Here is a 21,003-nt window from a genome sequence, read left to right as displayed (position 1 = left end):
GGTATTAAAATCACTGAGAGCAGTTTTCTGAAATTCTTTTCATACTTTCAATGCACATTTTGCTTGGATTTTTAACATAGTATACTGATATTACACAAGGCAAGTTCATTTGTAAAAAAAAAAAAAGTGGCAATGGACATCTTGCATTGTTAAGTTTTCCTGTCCTCAGAGAATTTTTGGTAATCTGCCAAAATTTGGAGGGCCTTTAAAGTTCTAATTGATGCTTCTATCTGCCCTAAATGTGAATGAATGTTTGCTGTATTTTTACCATATGGTATTGTGGGACATATTCTTATACATTTTACTAAAGGTTTTAAGTTGACCTGAAGAATTTTAATGACTATTCTAATGAGAAACGCAATTAAAAATGGATTTACATATGTTCCTATTTCTCTTTCACCTCCTGCTAAGAGTATGGACTATAACAGCTTATTTTTGGAAAAAATATCTATCCAGAAATAAAATAATGATTATTGTATAGCACTCAGACGTTTCAGAAACACACTTCCACAGGTAATATTACTTGTGCTTCTAACACCACCTCTAGGGAACAGATATTATTGACATCATTCTGTAGCCTGAGAAACTGAGGCCTACAGGGGTTAACTGACTTATGCAAAGCCATGTAGCTGTTATGTGAGCAAACGCATTGGAACAGGCCTTCTGATTGCAATCCTCAGACTCCTTGAGGATGGGTAGCAACTGAGTCTTCATTTCTTGTCATCTTGATCGGTTTTGGTTTCTAGGATTTTGTTCTTTTCCAACCTTCATCTCCTCAATTCATGTACGTGCTGAATTAATTGAGGTAGATTTTAGGGGCCATGGCTCCCATCCAGAGGCAGAGATGCAGTATCAAACAAGCCAATTCTATCCCAGTCCAGATGCATTCCAGCAGAAGTTCTGAGTTTGGAGAGTATCTGGGAAACCTGGCCCATTCTAAGATTTTGAGCCCCTTGTGACAAATCCTAAAATAGAATTCACAGGGAGCTCTAACTTGCCTTGTGATTGATTTAGGGATCCTCAGAATGAGAACCCTCAACTGTCCCCCTACCTTTCACAGGAGTCTTAAATACAGGGCCTATAAACAGTCAACTTCTCAGTAGGCCTGTCCCTGCCCATTCCTGCTCAGATGACTCAGGAATACACCAGTTTCACACAAACTGTCTCCTATTTTATAGTCCCAGTATGACCATGCTGGTTCGTATTACCCTGACTCCAAACCTCGAAAACATTGGGTTCTACCCAGAATGGCAGAGGCAGAAGTTATCTCTTGATCTCCTTAGCATGGTGGGGAATCATGCAGCCATCCGTTGCTGTGTGTGTTCTGTGCATTCCCAGGCCCTGCTGCCCAGAAAATGACAGCCCCATCTTGCTAAGAGAGAGGGGAGGTTGAGCCACCTCCCGCTGAACTGTGGCTGTTTACTTTGCATATGTCACAACCTTTTTTCGGTACTGCAGTCCAGCGCTGACTATGAAGAAGAGAATATTCAAAGAGCAATCCTTTTCCCCTCCACACCCAGAGGACTTTGGGCCTATTTGGGAAGGGAGAATAGAGCTAACTGTGAATCGTCCCTTAAACCTGACAGACAGGATTAGGATATTTGCAGTGGAAAGACCAGCACTGATTGTTCTAAACCACTGCCCTGTTTGAATTTAGATTTGGCATTATTCTTCTTTTACTACAAGCTGTTAGAGAACAACTCCTTCCCTATAGAAATAATAATACTATGCCCAAAATCATACCATTATCTCTTTCATGGAAACTTACCAAAGACAGATCCTACTAGTTTTTAGATCCTATTAGCATGAAAATTGGATTAATATGTTTTCAGATCGCTTTATTTATCCTTGATATGGTAAGTATTACTTGTGTTTCATATGCTGGTGCTCTGTAGTCATAGTGTCAAAATTGTGTATTTGCTAGATAATTTTCAATAATTATACAATTACAAATGATCTATTCAACTACCAGATGTATTTGGTAACAGCAAAATCCCTAACAAAAAGATCCTTTAAAATTATTTCTATTTTTCTAAAACACCAACTGATTTTAATTTTTTGAAATCAGTTTAACAATATGCAGTTAAACAATATCTAGTTTTATAATGGCTTTTTTTACATAAATTTTCCATTTCAACTAAATTAAAATATATATCAAATATCTTAATAATATAAATTTTGGAGGAGTAGCAAAACACTTATTTATAACACAATCTTAAAGTATTAACAAACAATTCTGAGGCATATTGAACAAAAACTGAAATAATTAAATTGATATTCAGACAGAAATGACCAAGGTTTCATGTTAAGTGAGTCACTTTTTATTACGTAAATATGTCCTTTTATTTTTTTTAAGATTTTATTTATTTATTTATTTATTTATTTATTTGAGAGAGAGAGAGAAACAGCATGAGAGGGGAGAGGGTCAGAGGGAGAAGCAGGCTCCCCGCTGAGCCGGGAGCCCGATGTGGGACTCGATCCCAGGATTCTGGGATCTGACCTGAGCCGAAGGCAGTCGCTTAACCAACTGAGCCACCCAGGCACCCTAAATATGTCCTTTTAAAATGTAATTAAATTGTTCTGTTTTCACACATAGAGATATTTCATGTATGTCTTTTCCTTAGACGATGACTAAATGTGTCATCTGCACTGATACCAGCATTCTTACATTAATCCCAGGTACACATAGGCCACAGTTGATCAGGATTCCAGAATGTGAAGATAATTGTGAAAAACGTTACTTAGAGTTTGGTGGATTTATTAGGAAAGTAATCTCTGTTATTTTAGTTAGCATTTGTAGTCTTTACAGGATAGTAGTGGACCCTTGGGCTTGTCACCTTTTGACAGTTTCTACTTACTGTTAAGTAAACTGAACCCTAGTTTTGATCAGTTTGTGTGGGGTAAGGATCACATATAATGAGCTCAGTTTAGCATCTGTAAATAACCTGTATTCACTGTGGTGTGAAGAGGATTCTCAGGCAGGTGATGCATGCTACATGCTACAATAGTATCTAAGATGATGACAGGCTCTGTGGGTGTGGCTTATGTGTTAGCGCTGTGAAATGACTCTCCCAAGATCATATGCTCTGACTCTTGAACTTCTGGAAGCTTCTAGAAGCTTTATTTGCTCTTTCAAAATGGTACTCTGATTCCTCCTTCAATTGATTTTATCCGCCATAACCAGTTTAATTGTCAAAAAGCATTTCTTTGATACATCACTCCCTTATTTTAGGACACCACTGCCAACAGGATATTGTAGAGATCTCTAAGACTACTAAAGATTTTTTTACTGTCAGGCTCCAGTCGAATTCTCAAAATCATGCCTACTGATCACCGTTGTTGTTCATTCATATTCGTCATTCAACTTGGATTTTTATCCTCCTTTAAAGCAGGTTAAAGACCTGTTCATCTGTGAAACCTATGCATTTAGACCAGCCCTGGACAGTGATTCTTACCTTTTCTCACTCATTAGCACTTACCATCTGCTGTCTAGCACTGAGACCTATCTTTGCTATCTCTCAATGAGACTGGCATTTTTTTTTTTTTTTTAAAGATTTTATTTATTTATTTGACAGAGAGAGAGATAGCGAGAGCAGGAACACAAGCAGGGGGAGTGGGAGAGGGAGAAGCAGGCCTCCCGCCGAGCAGGGAGCCCGATGTGGGACTCGATCCCAGGACCCTGGGATCATGACCTGAGCCGAAGGCAGACGCTTAACGACTGAGCCACCCAGGCGCCCCGAGACTGGCATTTTTTGAGAGCAAAGGTTATGTATTATTATACTTCATTATAAACCCCTCCCCCCCAGTACCTTCCTAAATGCCTTCTACATAGTAAGTTCTCTGTAAAAGAAAACTTGATTACTTGAAAAGGCATAGCCATATCATTCATTCATTCATTACTGAATTATTCAGCAAATGTTTTTTTTAATTTCTACTATAAGCCACGCATTGTGTATAGAGCAAGGAACAACATGGACATGATCCCAGCTCTACAGAACTGACAGTTGCTGGGCCTGATACTTTCTGTCCAATTATTTTTCTTCATTTCTATTTCATTTTAAGAGGATGTAAGACTTAACAGGATGTTTGATCTTTCTTTTATTAGTATTTCTGTATATATGACTTACTACCAAAAGTTAGTTAATAAAAACTTGTATTTTTACAAAGCAAATATTCAGTTTACTCAGCTCCAGAGTTTGATCCTACCTTTGACTATTCCCTTGAAGTTGAAAAAAAAATAGGTTAAAAAAAAGTATCACAAGAAACTCTTTTTCTTTATTCTTTGTGTTTTGGGAGAATAGCAAAGATTGTGATTTCCCAGCTCTTCACTGGGGGCGTCATGCACTACTTTGGTCTCGCCAGAAACTTTTATTCAAAAGGTAGCTGAGAATATACAATCATATCAGGGATTAATTTGACCTTTTCTATATTCCATGTTTTGATTAGCTGGCTATTCGACTCATATCCCATTTATAGACAAATTGTGAAAGGCTTGAGTGGCAAGCCAGAAATATATAGAATATTGTAAAGGTCAGTGTGATTTAGCCCATAAGCACAGCATTGAAAATATATGACAAGTCATTATCACACTTAATTCCCATGACAAAGACTGGGTGAAGATGGGAAATTATTCCAATTAAAATATTCTTGTTTCATACCGAAGGCTGAAGTGGCAAAGCTCAAATGGCCTCTTGACTCCTTTTTTTGGTGATAACTTAATAAGTTAGAAAGGAATTGTAATTGAATTAAACAAGACAAAAAAAGAAGTAACAAGCTCTTCTGATTTGAGAATCCATCATAGAGGGAATAATATAATGACTTTTCTAAACACTCTAATTATACATGAGTAAGACAGATACAGCTACAAAACCAATTCAACAGCCACCCCATGCTCTCTTTTTATCTACAGCATAGCTGTCAGTCAGATGGGAACTCCATTTATTTCCATGGGAATGAAGGCAGTGAGTTCAATTTTGCCACCACCCGGGATGTAGACCTTTCTACAGAGGATATTCAAGAGCAGTGGTCAGAAGACTTTGAAAGCCAGCCTACAGGGTAAGTAATTGCTATCCCACGCTGTGTATAGCACTTATATTTTTTCCACTGGACATATTTTAAATGCATATTATTAAATAGCAAAAGCATAGTTAAATCAATATTGATTATTCTTCTTTTAAAAGATTTATTTATTTATTTATTTGAAAGAAAGAGAGAGAGAGCAGGAGGAGGGACAGAGGAAGAGAGAATCTCAAGCAGACTCCATGCTAAGTGCAAAACCCAGTACGGGGCTCCATCCCGTGACCGTGAGATCTCAACCTGAGCCGAAATCAAGAGTCGGATGCTTAACTGACTAAGCCACCCAGGTGCCCCAAAGCCAGTTGTTCCTTATAGACAGGACAAATGGTTAGACTTGTCCTAAACATTCTTTATTAAATAATCAACTATTTTATGTGTATTAAAAATTTATAATTGCAAATACCTTTTAACTGCAGTTGAAGCACTTATATTTCATCTTCGTTTATTCACCTTTACTGGGAAAAAGTTTTTTTCAATGTGTATGGAAGACAAAGTCTTTCCACTACTATTATATTGAGACTTTCAGTCATCTTCCTGGGGCCTGAGATTTATAGACAGAAATCTGCCCAGCAGCCTGAGCTACCACCGCTCCTGTGACCCTTTGCTGCTACCTCGGGGTCCTTCACTGTTGAAAGCTAATTGCTGCTGTGGCTGACCCAGCCCCGCATCAAGGAGGTCCAGCCTGTGGGGGAGGCCAGGTATGCCTCTGACGGAGGCTGGCACTTTGAGGGGCCTCCTTCCTTCAGAGCCTAGCAGTGATGTCAAGGCCTTCAGTCCATAAAGTTCTTCTCCTTGGAAGTTCCTGACCCCCTTGCAGTTCCATGTCCAGTGTGGCTCGGGTGTCTCCTTGAGGGACCAGCAACTACTGCTCCTCTATTCCATCTCCAGGATTTCCCCAAGAGTCAGGCTGCTTGCCTTCATAACCCTTACACTACACAGGCTCGTTCCACTCCCCTTACAAACCAGTGGGATTTGATGGGGTCCAGAATTTTGACAACACAAGCAAGGCTTCTTTACCTACCTTTCGGAGATGAGGAACCATCACCAGTGGATCAGTTCTCCCTTTCTGATTCCTGATACAGAAGACCAATTCAAACCCCTTCCCTGGTTATGGAGCTTGACTGCCTATGAGAGAGTCCCAAATCTTGAAGCACAAGAGATTCATTGACCTCCACTCCTTCATCTCTCCAAGCTAATACCATCCATGTGGAAGTGATGAGCCATCCTCTTCAGGGAGACCCACATCCCCTGGGGACACATGATTCTCAGCGATACCCAGCCCCCATCCCACTAAAGCAGAGAGAGAAACACAAATTTAATCTCCAGTAAGACAACTCTCATACCCATGTAAATCCCTGTCTATCTATCTACCTCTTTTCTCAAAGTCTTCAGTGTTATTAGTCTTATTCTTTTGGGGAGAGAGAAAATTTATTTTTAATTATGGCTTTCATACCTACCTATTCCCTGTCTGACAATGCTTTATTTTCCTTTTTTTTCAGCTTGTTGTATTATCAAAGCTTGTCTATAAAAGAACAAAAGATTTTTAGGATGGATTAATGGTCCATCCAGCAATCTGCTAGTAACATCAGTGAAGGTTTAGTGTAAACAAACAGAAAACCATGAGTTAAGCTTAGAAAGGAATTGATTTTATATTAGAAGAAACCCAACATATCTTAGAAAATTAGTGTACTAGTCCAGAGACATAGCTTGCAAAAAATTATTTCATTTAACAGAGTAGACATTCCATTTTCACAGAGCACTAATGATATGAGAGAATTTGTGGCTAAACTAAATCATTCATCCCCCAAAACAAAGAGGGAACTAAAAGTATTTATTCTTGAGAAAAGAACTAAAGTTAGGACACACACAGAGGAACATCACAAATTCCATCCACTCAGTGACTCAGGTGGTTTCAATTATGCTCTTTGGCCACTTCTCAGTCCTGAGGATTGTATCAGGGTTTTGGTCACAGTTAAGACGCTAATACTTTCAGGCCATGGCATTGTCAGCAGATCTCTGTTCCAATAACATAGAATAATGTGCTTGACAAAAGCACCAGTGCCACTCTAATTGCTGTACAATTAATTCCTCTAAGTTCTAAAAGCAGTAAATTATTCTAGCAACTACATCTTAGGTTTATTTGTAGCTTTTCCCCTAAGATATCAGGCGACACCTCCCAGATTTACCTCATTTATGCTCTCAGCTGGTTGCCCAGTTATCCAACTTGGTGTTATATCATAAAGGTGTAAAAGGATAATGAGAGGATCTAGTGTTTTTTGTTTGCAGTGATGATAAAAATGCTGGTTTAGTCCATGAGTGTGTGTGTGTGTGTGTGTCCTCTCTGCATCCCATTCACCCACTCCTAAATGTTGCTTTATTGGTCCACGAAAGAGTGTTGTCATAATCATTTTTAATCATAGCTTCGGAGGAAAAAAAGCCCATCACAAAATCAAATTAATGTGAAATATTTTTACCTAGGGAAAGAGCTGACAAAGAAAAACACATTAGGAATTTGGTAGTGAAATTCTTTTTTTTTTTTTAATTTAATTTAATTTTATTATGTTATGTTAGTCACCATGCAATACATTATTAGTTTTTGATGTAGTGATCCACGATTCATTGTTTTCGTATAACACCCAGTGCTCCATGCAGTAAGTGCCCTCCTTAATACCCATCACCGGGCTAATTCTTGATGTGTTTTGTTTTACCAGCCAGATTTACTAAATATTTGTCTCATTCTTCAACTCAATCATCATTACCCACACTGATAATTTATCATTATTGGCTCACCTGCTGAAATAGAAAATGTAGATAATAAATCCCCACTGTGCTCAAGAGCAACCAATTGAATTGATTGAGCTCTGTAGTTTTGAGGTCACTTTTTAAAAATAAAAAAAATTTAAATAAATTAATTAAATTGTTAACCTGTATATAATATTTTCACTTCTCTTAACTATGTTTTTCTCCCATAAGAATTATGAAAGAGAAAAATGAATATGCAATCCTCTCTAATAATTTCAAAACACTTCATATGAATGTTAAGAAAGAAAAGAAAGTCACTATTTTTTGAATCTGGCTTCCCAAATATTCCTGTTTTCCTACCATTTGAGTCAAACTATTTGATCTCATATCACAAGGATGCAAGAGCTGTTTGCCACTCATATCACAAAGTTGTCCTAAATCCAGTGTTGATAGGTTTATTTTTTAAGTGGGATCGTAAAGGTTTTTTTTCTCTTTTTCCTAAAGAAAACACATCTGTTACTTCAGCAAGAGAGAAACTTTAATGGATACACTGATAATTTATGTGAATCTTTCTAAACTTTGGCTTAACCTTACAAACACATCATTTAATTAACAACCACCATATCTCACCTAGCTGAGACTGCCTTTAGGTGGGAGAGAGCTTTGTAGAAAAACACACTGCTATCATATAGATTTTGTATACTTCTCTTCCATCCCAAATGCAAACATTGTATATTTTTACTATTCAAATACCTTTACTGCTGTCACTATTCATGTTAAAGAGGAACTCCACAAATGTAATGAATGTTAAAATATTGAATCAAGGCATCATGCTTCAGTCTTCTCCACTTGCCCCAAATCCTTGGAAATTACAGAAAATGAGCAAACATATCTATAATGATACTATAAAACAAACAAAAAAATGTGCCTTAGTTGGGTCAGGAATTATAAAGGACTGTACACAAAAAGAGAAGAGGAGAAGATCTGATGGAAGGAGGGAACTATAGCCCCAAACACATGTTGAATAAGACATTAAAAAGATGTCTCAGCACTGCTCTGGGACACAGATGCTGGTCACATGAATGAGGATGGGGCTCTGAGCTACTGCTATAGGGATTGCCAAGGAGGTGAGTCCCTCAATACACCTACTTCCAAGTAGAGGCTTCTATTCCCAGGAACAAGCAATGAATGTGGATACTTGGAATGGAGAAGCAGGGCAATCCAGGTGACTGGAAACCTCAAGGGGGAACAGAGACCCCTCCCCATGGTAGTCCCACCTAAAGCCCCATCTGCCCCCATCAATAGCCATTTTTATACCAAAATAAAAAAATAATAACAGATACAAATTTAAGCAAATTATCTAGAATCAACAAATCTGAGGAAAATCAACTCCATTTAAAAATCATCAAACTAAAGAACTAAGGTCTGAGAAAACAGAAGTAGTAGAATAAACAAATGGAGATTTTATAAGAAGCATAATTAATATCCTCAGAGGGTTAAGATTGCATACTGCATTTGAGAAATTAAAACACATTTTATGAGGAAGCATAGAGATGTGAGAAATGATGACAATATATGATTGTTGAAACAAATTTAATGGATTTTTTTTTTCTCCACTGAATATCAGCATAGGCATAGCTGAAGAACAAATTAATGAGCTAGAAATTTGAGTCTTGAAGTCTACCCAAAACTTAGGGTCACTGGATATAAGAAAAAAAGATGTAAAGTATAGGGGGGGAAATTGGTTCTTCTGTTGTTAGAAAAATAGGAATTCCAGAAAGAGAGGTCCGAGAGAATATATGGAATGAAATATTCAAATATATTACTGAAGAAAAGTTCCCAAGATTGAAAAAAGAAGAAAGAAAAGACATAGTTCCTGTGAATGAAATGTTTAGCAAGATGAATGGGAACATATCCAGTCCTAGAGCATCAAGAAGAAACTTTAGAACACTGATAAAAGAAGAAATCCTAAAAGCTTCTTGGTGAGATTCATAGTACTTTTCTTGGTAGCACTAAGCATAAGTTTAAAAAAAAAATGAAGAAGTTACCTAGTTCTGAAAAAATTATTCGGAACATAAAATTCTTTTCCAATCAATTATCATACAAGTATTAGGAAAAAACGAAAACCTTTTTATTTCTATACATATATATGAACTTCATGGTAACCATGTTTTTTGTACATAACCAAAAACGTACAATAGAAACACAAAAAATAAAGAGAATGGAACCCAAACATAACACTAAAGGAAACCATGAAACCACAAAGGAATAGACCAACAGAAGAAGAAAGGAACAGAGAAGACTACAAAAACAACCAGAAAACAAATAACAAAATGACAATAAGTACATACCTATCAATAATTACTTTAAATGTAAATGGACTAAATGTTCCAATCAAAGACATACAGTGGCTGAGTGGATAAAAAAATAACACCCTTTTATATTCTGTCTACAAGAGACTCACTTCAGATATAGAGACACACACAGACTGAAAGTGAAGGGATGGAAAAAGATATTCCATGCAAATGGAAATGAAAAGAAAGCTGGAGTACCAATACTCATTTCAGATAAAATAGACTTTAAAACAGACTGTAACAAAAGACAAAGAAGATTATATAATGACAAAAGGGTCAATCGAGGATCGCATATAATATTTGTAAATATTTATGCACCCAACATGGCAACACCTAAATATATAAAGCAAATATTAACAGACATAAGGGGAGTGATTGACAGCAATACAATAATAGTATGAGACTTTAATACCCCACTTACCTCAATGGATAGCTCATTCAGACAGAAAATCAATAGGGAAACATTGACCTTAAACAACACATTAGACCAGATGGGCTGAATAGATATATAGAGAACATTTCACCCAAAAACTGCAGAACACACACTCTTTTCAGATGTACATGGGACGTTCACCAGGATGGATCATATATTAGACTACAAAACAAGTCAGTAAATTCAAGAAGACTGAAATCATATCAAGCATGTATTCTAACCATAACAATAGAATAGAAATCAACTATAAGAACAAAACTGAAAAAAACACAAACACATGGAGACTAAACATTTACTAAACAACCAATAGGTCAATGAAGGAATCAAAGAGAAAATTAAAAAAAAAAATACTTTGAAACAAATGAAACTCGAAATACAACTTTTCAAAATCTATCTGACCCAGCAAAAGCAGTTCTAAGAAGGAAGTTCATAGTGATACCAGCTTACTTCAGGTAACAAGAGTCCCAAATAAGTCATCTTTTTTTCTTATTTTTTTTATTATTATGTTCAGTTAGCCAGCATATAGTACATCATTAGTTTTTGATGTAGTGTTCAACGATTCATTGTTTGCATATAACACCAGTGCTCATCACAATATGTGCCCTCCTTAATACCCATCACCCAGTTACCCCATCCCCCCACCCACCTCCCTTCTGTAACCCTCAGTTTGGTTCCCGGAGTCCAGAGTCTCTCATGGTTTGTCTCCCTCTCTGATTTCTTCACATTCAGTTTTCCCTCCCTTCCCCTGTGGTCCTCCCCACTATTCCTTATGTTCCACATATGAGTGAAACCATATGATAATTGTCTTTCTCTGCTTGACTTATTTCACTTAGCATAGTCCCCTCCAGTTCCATCAATGTCAGTGCAAATGGTGGGTATTCATCCTTTCTGATGGCTGAGTAATACTCCATTGTATTTATGAACCACATCTTCTTTATCCATTCATCTGTTGAAGGGCATTTTGGCTCCTTCCACAGTTTGGCCATTGTGGACATTGCTGCTATGAACGTTGGAGTAATCTAACTTTATACCTAAAGAACTAGAAAAAGAACAAAGCCCAAATTAGTAGAAAGAAGAAAATAGTAAAGATCAGAGTAGAAATAAATGAAATAGAGACCAAAAAAACCCATAGAAAAGATCAATGAAACTAAAAGCTGGTTCTTTGAAAAGATAAACAAAATCAATAAACCTCTTGCCAGATTCATCAAGATAAAAAGAGAGAACCCAAATAAATAAAATCAGAAACGAAAGAGGAAAAAGTTAACAACTGACATCACAGAAATACAAAGGATTGTAAGCAACTATGATGAATAGTTACATGCCAACAAATTGGAAAACCTAGAAGAAATGGATAAATTCCTATAAACACAGTCTTCCAAGACTGAATCACAAATAGAAAATCTAAATAGACCAATTACAAGTAATGAAATCAAATTAATAATAAACCTTTAACCAATTATAGTCCAGAACCAGACAGCTGCACAGGTGAATTCTACCAAATGTTCAAACAAACATTTAAAGAATAGTCCCTATTGTTCTCAAATTATTCCATAATATTGAAGAGAAAGGAACACTTCCAAACTCATTTTACGAGGCCAACATTACCCTGATACCAAAACCAGATGAAGCCACCACAAAATAAATAAATAAAAATAAATTACAGGCCAGTATCCCTAAGGATCATAGATGCAAAAATCCTCAAAAAAAAAAATAGCAAACTGAATTTGACAACACTAATATGATCATACACCATGATCAAGTAAGAAAGATTAATTCCAGGGGTGCAAGGATGGTTCAACATCCACACATCAGTCAACATGATACATTACATTAACAAAACCAACAATAAAAATCATATATTCATCTTAATAGATGCAGAAAAGCATTTGACAAAATTTAACATCCATTTATAGCAAAAGCTCTTAATAAAGTAGATACAGAGGGAACATACTTCAATTTAATAAAGGCCATATATGACAAAACCACAGCTAACATCATACTCAAGATTGAAAAGCTGAAAGCTTTTCCTCTAAGATCAGGAACAAGACAAGCATGTTGGCTCTCACCTCTTTCATGAAACATAGTCTTAGCCAAAGTAATTAGACAAGAAGAAGAAATAAAATAATCCAAATTAGAAAGGAAGATGTAAAACTGTCATTGTTTGCAGATGACATGATAATTTATATAGCGCGAACCTAACTCCACCAAAAAACTGTTAGAAATAAGAAATTAATTATGTTGCAGGATATGAAATTGACATATAGAAATCTGTTGCATTTCTGTACACTAATAACAAGCTATAAGAAAAAGAAATTAAGAAAACAATCCTATTTATGATTGCATCAAAAAGAATAAAATACCTGGGAATAAATTTAACCAAGGAAGTATAAGACCTACTCTGAAAACTTTAAGACATTGATGAAAGAAATTGAAGAAGACACAAATAAATGGAAAGTTATACCATGGTCATAGATTGGAAGAAAAATCTTACGGAAAATGTCCATACTACCCAAAGCAATCTACAGATTTAATGCAATCCCTATCAGAATACCTATGACATTTTTCACAGAACTAGAACAAAGAATCCTAAAATTTTTATTTAAAAAGAAAAAAACCCTAAATAGCTAAAACAACGTTGAGAAAGAAGAACAAAGCTGGAGGTTTTTCACTCCCTAATTTCAGACTATGCTAGTCATAGTGATCAGAACAGTATAGTACTGGCACAAAAACAGATGCATAGATCAATGGAATAGAATAAAGACCCTAGCAATAAACCCACAATTATATGGTCAATTAATCTATGACAGAGGAGGCAAGGCTATACAATGGGGGAACAGACTGTCTCTTTAATAAGTGATGTTGAGAAAACTGGACAGCTACATGCAAAAGAATGAAACTGGACCACTTTCTTATACCATATATAAAAATAAAGTCAAAAATGGATTAAAGACTTGAACGTAAGTTTGGAATCATAAAATTCCTAAGAGAGAACATAGGCACAAAGCTCTTTGATATTGGTCTTAGCAGAATTTTTTTTGGACCAGTCTCTTTCAGCAAGGGCAACAAGAGCTAAAATAAACAGATGAAGTTACATCAAACTAGAAGTTCTTACACAGCAAAGGAAGCCATCCACAAAGCAAAAAGACCACCTACTGAATGGTTGAAGATATTTGCAAATTACATATCCAATAAGAGGTTAATATCCAAAATATATAAAGAACTTACACAATTCAATATCAAAAGAACTCGATAATTATTGAAATTGGATATTATGTACATGGGATTTCATTGTTACTTTTCTTTCTACCTTTGGATGTAATGTACAGTATAGGGAATATAGTCAGTAGTATTATAATAACTTTGTATGGAGACATATGGTAACTAGACTTATCATGGGGATATTTTTATGTATTATAAAAATGATTATAAAAAAGTGATTTAATATTTTTATGTATTATAAAAAATTATTATTAAAATTATTTAAAAATTATAAAAATTATGTATTATAAATATCACTGTGATCTACACCTGAAACTAATAGGATACTCTAGTCGATTATACTTCAATTGGGGGGGGGGGGGAAAAAACTTTTTCAGACACATAGGGTTCAAAAAATTTACTACCCCCCAAGCCCTCTCTGAAAGAATTACTAGGAGATATGTTCCTGGAAATTAATCCAAGAGAAATATGATAGATTCAAGAAAGAGTAGTGATCAAAGAAAAAAGGAACGCCTGTAGTTGAGTCTAAGTAAGTATTGATTATTAAAAAGTTTTAATAAAAATTTGTAATTAAAGTCCAAATGATCTCAACTTGAGAAGTACAGAAGGAAAGTGACAAAAAGAGAAAAGAAGAGTAAGGAAGTAAAATACTGCCAAACTTCTTAGCTTGCTTGTAGTGAGGATATAGATCTAGGATAACTCTTTTTTTTTTTTTTAAAGATTATTTATTTATTTATTCATCAGAGAGAGAGAGAGAGAGCACAAGCACCAGCTGCAGGCGGAGGGAGAACAGGCTCCCTGCTAAGCAAGGAGCCCCATGTGGGACTCCATCACAGGACCCTGGGATCATGACCTGAGCTGAAGGCAGACACTTAACTGACTGAGCCACCCAGTGGTCCCTGGGATAACTCTTAATGTTAATAATAATAATATTGTTAATAGAAAACTTTAAATATGTAAATAATAGATTAGCCAGATAGAGGCTACGTAACTTCTGAAGCATCAGGGTCACATAGGACATGGAAGACTGAGTTTCGTACATGCCAGGAAAGTAACAAAAGGAAACAATAAAAAGCAGGGTAAATAGAAAAGAGAAAACAAATTTTCAGGAATCAATCTAAACATATCAGTAACCCAATAAATTTGACTGAGTTATATTTATTAAATGATATTTTCAAACATATCAGTAACCCAATAAATTTGAGTTACATTCATTTATTAAATGAGATTTCCAAAGTAAGTTTTTAAAAGTAAGCTCTGTATTTACAATAACACAAGAAATTAAAAATCAAAGAAGAGAAACAAATATACCAGGCAACTACAATGAAAGAAGGAGGCATATTAAAATCAGATAATTCGAATCAGATAAAATAAAATCCAAATGTAAGCACTAAAAGGGCTAAAAGGGGATATTTTATGCAACAGTATATGTAGAACACTTGCCACAATGCATAGCACATAATAAGCAATCAAAAAACTTAAGAATTAGCTGTTATTCCAACTATAATTACTGTTGGTAATGAGATATGAGGAAAGTGATGCTCAAAGGAAAATTACACTCAAATTAATTAATGAGATATAGAAGAAACACAAACAAATAAAGTTGAATCGGCCAATGAAACCTAAATTGGATTCTCTAAATAAACCAATGAAGTGTCATTAAGAAAAAAGACCATATTAGTTAAAGTGATAATTGGATATATTTTAAAACCATGGAAGTGCTAAAATGGATCTGAGTAATCTTGTTGCAAGCTGTTAAAAGAACATATGTCTTATTTGTTCTGGTTTGCTTTGGGCCTGGGTTCTAACATCACTTTCTCTTGAAGCAAATTGTTTTTATACTTTAAAAATACAAACAGTAACATTTCAAATAACAAAAAATAAGTGCTATATTGTTCTGGAACTCCTTTATAGAAATTAAATGTTAAACCTTTAATGTGCAGTACATTTACACACCATCTTTGCTTTTGGTTTTGCCATCTTGAGTTGGCTTGTAGCCCCCCTCTCCCGCTCCAAAAACTAGCTGTTTCCATGTGAGCATCCAGAATAGAGACACTGGCTTCCCTTCCAAGATAGAATCTTTTTTTTTATTGTTATGTTAATCACCATACATTACATCATTAGTTTTAGATGTAGTGCTCCTGATTCATTGTTTGTGCACAACACCCAGTGCTCCATGCAGAACGTGCCCTTTTTAATACCCATCACCAGGCTAACCCATCCTCCCACCCCCCTCCCCTCTAGAACCCTCAGTTTGTTTTTCAGAGTCCATCGTCTCTCATGGTTCATCTCCGCCTCCGATTTCCCCCCTTCATTCTTCCCCTCCTGCTATCTTCTTCTTCTTCTTCTTCTTCTTCTTTTTTTTCTTAACATATATTGCATTATTTGTTTCAGAGGTACGGATCTGAGATTCAACAGTCTTGCACAATTCACAGCGCTTACCAGAGCACATACCCTCCCCAGTGTCTATCACCCAGTCACCCCATCCCTCCCACCCCACCCCCCACTCCAGCAACCCTCAGTTTGTTTCCTGAGATTAAGAATTCCTCATATCAGTGAGGTCATATGATACATGTCTTTCTCTGTTTGACTTATTTCGCTCAGCATAATACCCTCCAGTTCCATCCACGTCGTTGCAAATGGCAAGATCTCATTCCTTTTGATGGCTGCATAATATTCCATTGTGTGTGTGTGTGTGTGTGTGTGTGTGTGTGTGTGTGTATACCACATCTTCTTTATCCATTCATCTGTTGATGGACACCAAGATAGAATCTTTACTGAGGTCACAGAGAAAAAAGGAGTGAAATCTGAATCCTTCCAAAGTGATTTAATTTCTGACAGCTTGGCACAACATTAGCTGGTGATAGGATTTCTCTGTGGAAGGTACTGGAGGAGGTTGGTGACACTGAAATGTTTAGATGCCCATGTCTTCAACCTTGTCTTTGTTCTCCATAGTCCTTCCTCAGTGGTTCACCTGATCACCATTGGCCACAAGTCAGTCCTGATGATCTAGGGATTTCTGTGAAGTAAGACCAGATCTCTAACACCTCAAGAAGCATAGCTTGGAGTTATCTGTATTCTACAACACATCCAGGAGCATTAGTAAATTGATGATTTAATTCCTCAGGCCCATAAAGTATGCTAAATAGTATAACTATTTATTGTTATTTTTTGAAATTCAAAAATAGGAAAATGACTAAATACGGATTGGTATACACATAACAAAATATTGTGTGGCTCATTTACAAAGAATTAGTAATGTCTACATTACTAATGGAAGTGAAAAAAGACAGAGTATAAACCATCTATATAATATTACCACAACTATTTGGAAATATACATACAAAAATATTAGAAATAAATATACTAAAATATTAACTGTGCTTGTCTCTGGGAGAGTGTGGTTATAGGCGATTTTTTCCCCAACCTTTTTATTTTCCAATTTTTCAGTAATGACAATACTGGTATCATAATAGAAAACAAATAAAGTTTCTTTTTTTAAGTTTCAAAAAATATTTCCAACTGTACTTCTCCATGTGGGTATCCTCTCCCAGGCCACAGACATCATTTTTGTGAAGCGTTTTCCTCCTACCTAAAAATTAAAAGCAATTAGTGGCAAATACGGCACAGAATGGAATGCCCAGAACTCCAATACACCAGCAAGATATAGAAAAGATGCTTGGAGGGCAAACAGGACTCATCCTGAGGTCAAATTTGCTTTCCCATATTTGGTGTTGCTGACTTTTTCAATGGTTAGAGCGTAGTCTCTGTACTACTAACCTATTTCCAGTTCGTCCTACTTCCATTGCTAACAACCCTCTTCCACCACCACCCGTATCCTATTAAGATCACTACATCAAAAACTAATGATGTATTGTATGGTGACTAACATAACATAATAAAATTAAATTGTATGGTGACTAACATAACATAATAAAATTAAATTAAATTAAAAAAAGATAACTGCTTTAAGAATTTGCTCTGAAGAAGCTCTTTCAATAAATGTATTTTTTTAAAAAAACAGCTCATTTAAGACTATAGAAAAAAAACTGAGTAAGACAATGGTTTTCCAAGGTCAGCCATGGCTTTGTCTCTGACAGATGATTTACTATAGAGAGACCAAAATTCAAAGTATTATTTATATGTTTTAATGACACTGCTTGCTAGCTGGATTTCACCAACAACTGACTCAATATGTCTTTCTTAATATTGAAAGTTATCCAGTGGGGCGGGGGGACAAGTAAAAGACAATATAAACTCAATAAAACAATTTTATATTGGCTTCCTTGTTCCAGAGAAATTGTAGCAAAGAATCTTACACATAACCATTGAAAACCAAAATTGCATATAAACCAACAAGAACAATCTCCATTATAGCCCCTTCAATGTAAGTTGGTGCTTTTATTAAAAATGGGCTTTAAAATTATTTAGAATTCTTCAGAACAGTTTGAGCATCTTCTTGTATTTTCTACAAATTCTTCCCTCTGTCCTACCCAGAAGAATTGTGTTCCCTCTGACGTAGAATACTTTTCACAAAAATGCTTGTAAAGCTAAAGAAAGATTTCATTTAAGCTTATAATTCAAGGTAAGTGAACTGAAGATAGGTTGGCAGTCTGAGTTAATATTGTATTAAGTGGATCTTTTTTTTCTTTTATAAGCATGTTCATTTTTATTAAAACGAAACCCACTTGACCATTCAGATAACAAAATAATAAATTGAGGAGCCCAGAAGATTATAGACAAAAATCATGAATAGTACCAAAGATCCACAGATTATAGATAAAGTGCAATTTTTCTTTCAGCTCAGTATCCCCTTGCTTAAAGATTAAGTAGTCATACTTGCATATGGGACTGTGCCTTTGTCCAGTCTTGCTGCTTTGCTAATTCTGGTGTGAAAAAATAAAAATACTCATTATTATTTAGAAATTCATTTGAATCGCCTCTTGTACTTAAAACAAAGATAGCACTATGTTTTACGGGGGGGAGTAGGGGAAGCTAACACTTATTGACATGCTGTCCCATCCCAGGCAGAACATTATTTTCTCTAACCATCCTCCAGTCTAGGTCATATTTCTGTCTTATTGGTGAGAAAGCTGAGTGCTTTCTCCCATTCTGAAGACAATGTTCTTTATTAATGTTATTCCGACAAGAGAGTAAATCAACATAATGCATGTAATAAAAACCTAAAACAAAATTGAATTTGAGTGAAATACAGGGGAACCAACTGAAGAAAAGAATTTTTGAAATGCAGTGCATGCAGGGAAGCTTTCAGATAGAGCTCATCCTTTACCTTCACCTAAGCTGTCATGCTGCAGGGAAAAACCTCTAAATGAAGGTAAAGAAGCCTTTAGTCAAAGTACACACCTTACTAGACCTCACAGGGCTCATACTCAAGATAAACCTCATGAATATAAATGAATGTGGAAGGGTCTTTACCTATGGCACATCCCTTATTAAATAACAGAGAATTTATCCCAAATAGAGACCTTATGGATAGAATGAACTTATTTAACCTCAGAGAATTCATAGAGATTAAAAAAATCTTATGCATTTGGTAAGTGTGGGATCTCATAGCCAGGCTTTATCCTATATCTTAGCTCACACCTAAAGTAGCCAACTTTAGGTGATTTAATATATTCTGGAAAATATAATAAAACAAATTTTCATAGATAATGTGAAATGCTTCATTAGCTTTAGAGTATCTTATGCCAATATTTGTAGGCAAAGAATATCTGATTAAAATATGACTTCTATTGCCTGTGTTCATATTCTTAGCATTTTCATCAACCTATAATGAGATCATTTAAGTTTTCATTCTGCATTATAATACCTATAAATTGAATGCTTTTCTTCTTTTTTTCCTGAAAATTACATTCTTACTGCAAAGCAGATATGTAAAGGGAAAATCAAAAGTCCCCCATGCTAATCCCATTTCCCACAGTTAAATTGTACACATATATTCATTCAGAAATTTTTCTGTGACTACACACACACACACACCACCCACCAGAGTCACATTTTGTATACTGTAGTACAACTTAATTTTTTTAAAACCAACGACATATAATGAATGTCTCTTCTAGTCAGTAAATATAGATCACTATTTCAAAAAAGTGATGTACCAGTTTATCTAATTGAACCCCTATTGATAGACAAAAAATATTGTAATGAAAATTTTTGCATACTTGTTAAAGTATTTTTGAAAGGTAAATATCTTAAAGAGAAAAGGAAAATTAGAGAATCAGATATATATGCGTACATATACATACATGTAGGTATGTAATTTTCATTTTGATAGTTACTGCCAAATTGCCCTTCAAAGAATAGACCTCATTCTATTTTTAAGCTAATGAAGGAAATCTTTTTTAATTTCAGCTTTCCTGAGGCATCATTGACATATAAAATTGTGAGAAAGTTAAAGTGCATCATGGTGATACGATGTATGTATTCGTTGTCAAAGAACTCCATCTAGTTAATTAACACATCCTTCGCCTAACATATTTACCTTTTTTGTGTGAAAAGATTTAATTTCTACTCTCTTGTATCTTTCTTAAAAGTATCAAAGTATGAGCTGATTAAAACATAAGTAATTGTATTCTCAAAGCATTCCAAAATAGTTGATAGAGAGGACCATTGGCTTTCCAGCTAAGAAACTGCTTTAAATTATCTTTACTTACAAAAATATTCCTCTTTTTTTTTGGACACAAGAATAGAAAGTCATATTTTAAAGATCTAAATTAAACATCATTGTGACCTTGCTACGTCTAAGGAACAAAGTTGCTTACTTAAGGCATTTTATTGATTATTAAACTTTTTTTTTCTGTGTTCCAAATTCAACCCACTCTATTATAAATAATAGATACCATTGTATTTATAATAAATAATATAGGGGCTCTTTTTTTAGTTAGTCATCAAAGCATAAATATAAATTGCTATGTTGGGGAGGTGTCTCCCCTGTAGGCAGACATTCCTTCAAATGCAATTCACATACAACTACCTTTACCTGGGCAAAACATAATTTAGACCGTAGAGAAGTAACACTCCTTTTCAGGAAAATTGCCATGCCATCGAAAATACTACTAAGGGGCACCTGGGTGGCTCAGTCGTTAAGCGTCTGCCTTCAGCTCAGGTCATGATCCCAGGGTCCTGGGATCGAGTCCCACATCGGGCTCCCTGCTC

The 21,003-nt window shown here is 35.4% G+C and overlaps 1 protein-coding gene across 2 annotated transcripts in view; it reads left to right on the top strand.

Moving 5' to 3' along the window:
• RELN (reelin) overlaps positions 1–21,003 on the top strand; it is a 496,941-nt gene that overhangs the window by 299,980 nt on the left and 175,958 nt on the right. For both annotated transcript variants that reach the window (XM_032402324.1, XM_032402325.1), the window contains exon 11: positions 4,910–5,055. In XM_032402324.1, coding sequence (XP_032258215.1) covers positions 4,910–5,055 — 146 coding nt within the window. The remainder of the gene's footprint in view (positions 1–4,909; positions 5,056–21,003) is intronic.

This window comes from Phoca vitulina, unplaced genomic scaffold, assembly GCF_004348235.1.
Source record: "Phoca vitulina isolate PV1807 unplaced genomic scaffold, GSC_HSeal_1.0 scaffold4, whole genome shotgun sequence".
NCBI lineage: Eukaryota > Metazoa > Chordata > Mammalia > Carnivora > Phocidae > Phoca > Phoca vitulina.
Note: the sequence above shows the minus strand (reverse complement) of the source record. Positions and strands in the feature narration are given on the sequence as shown.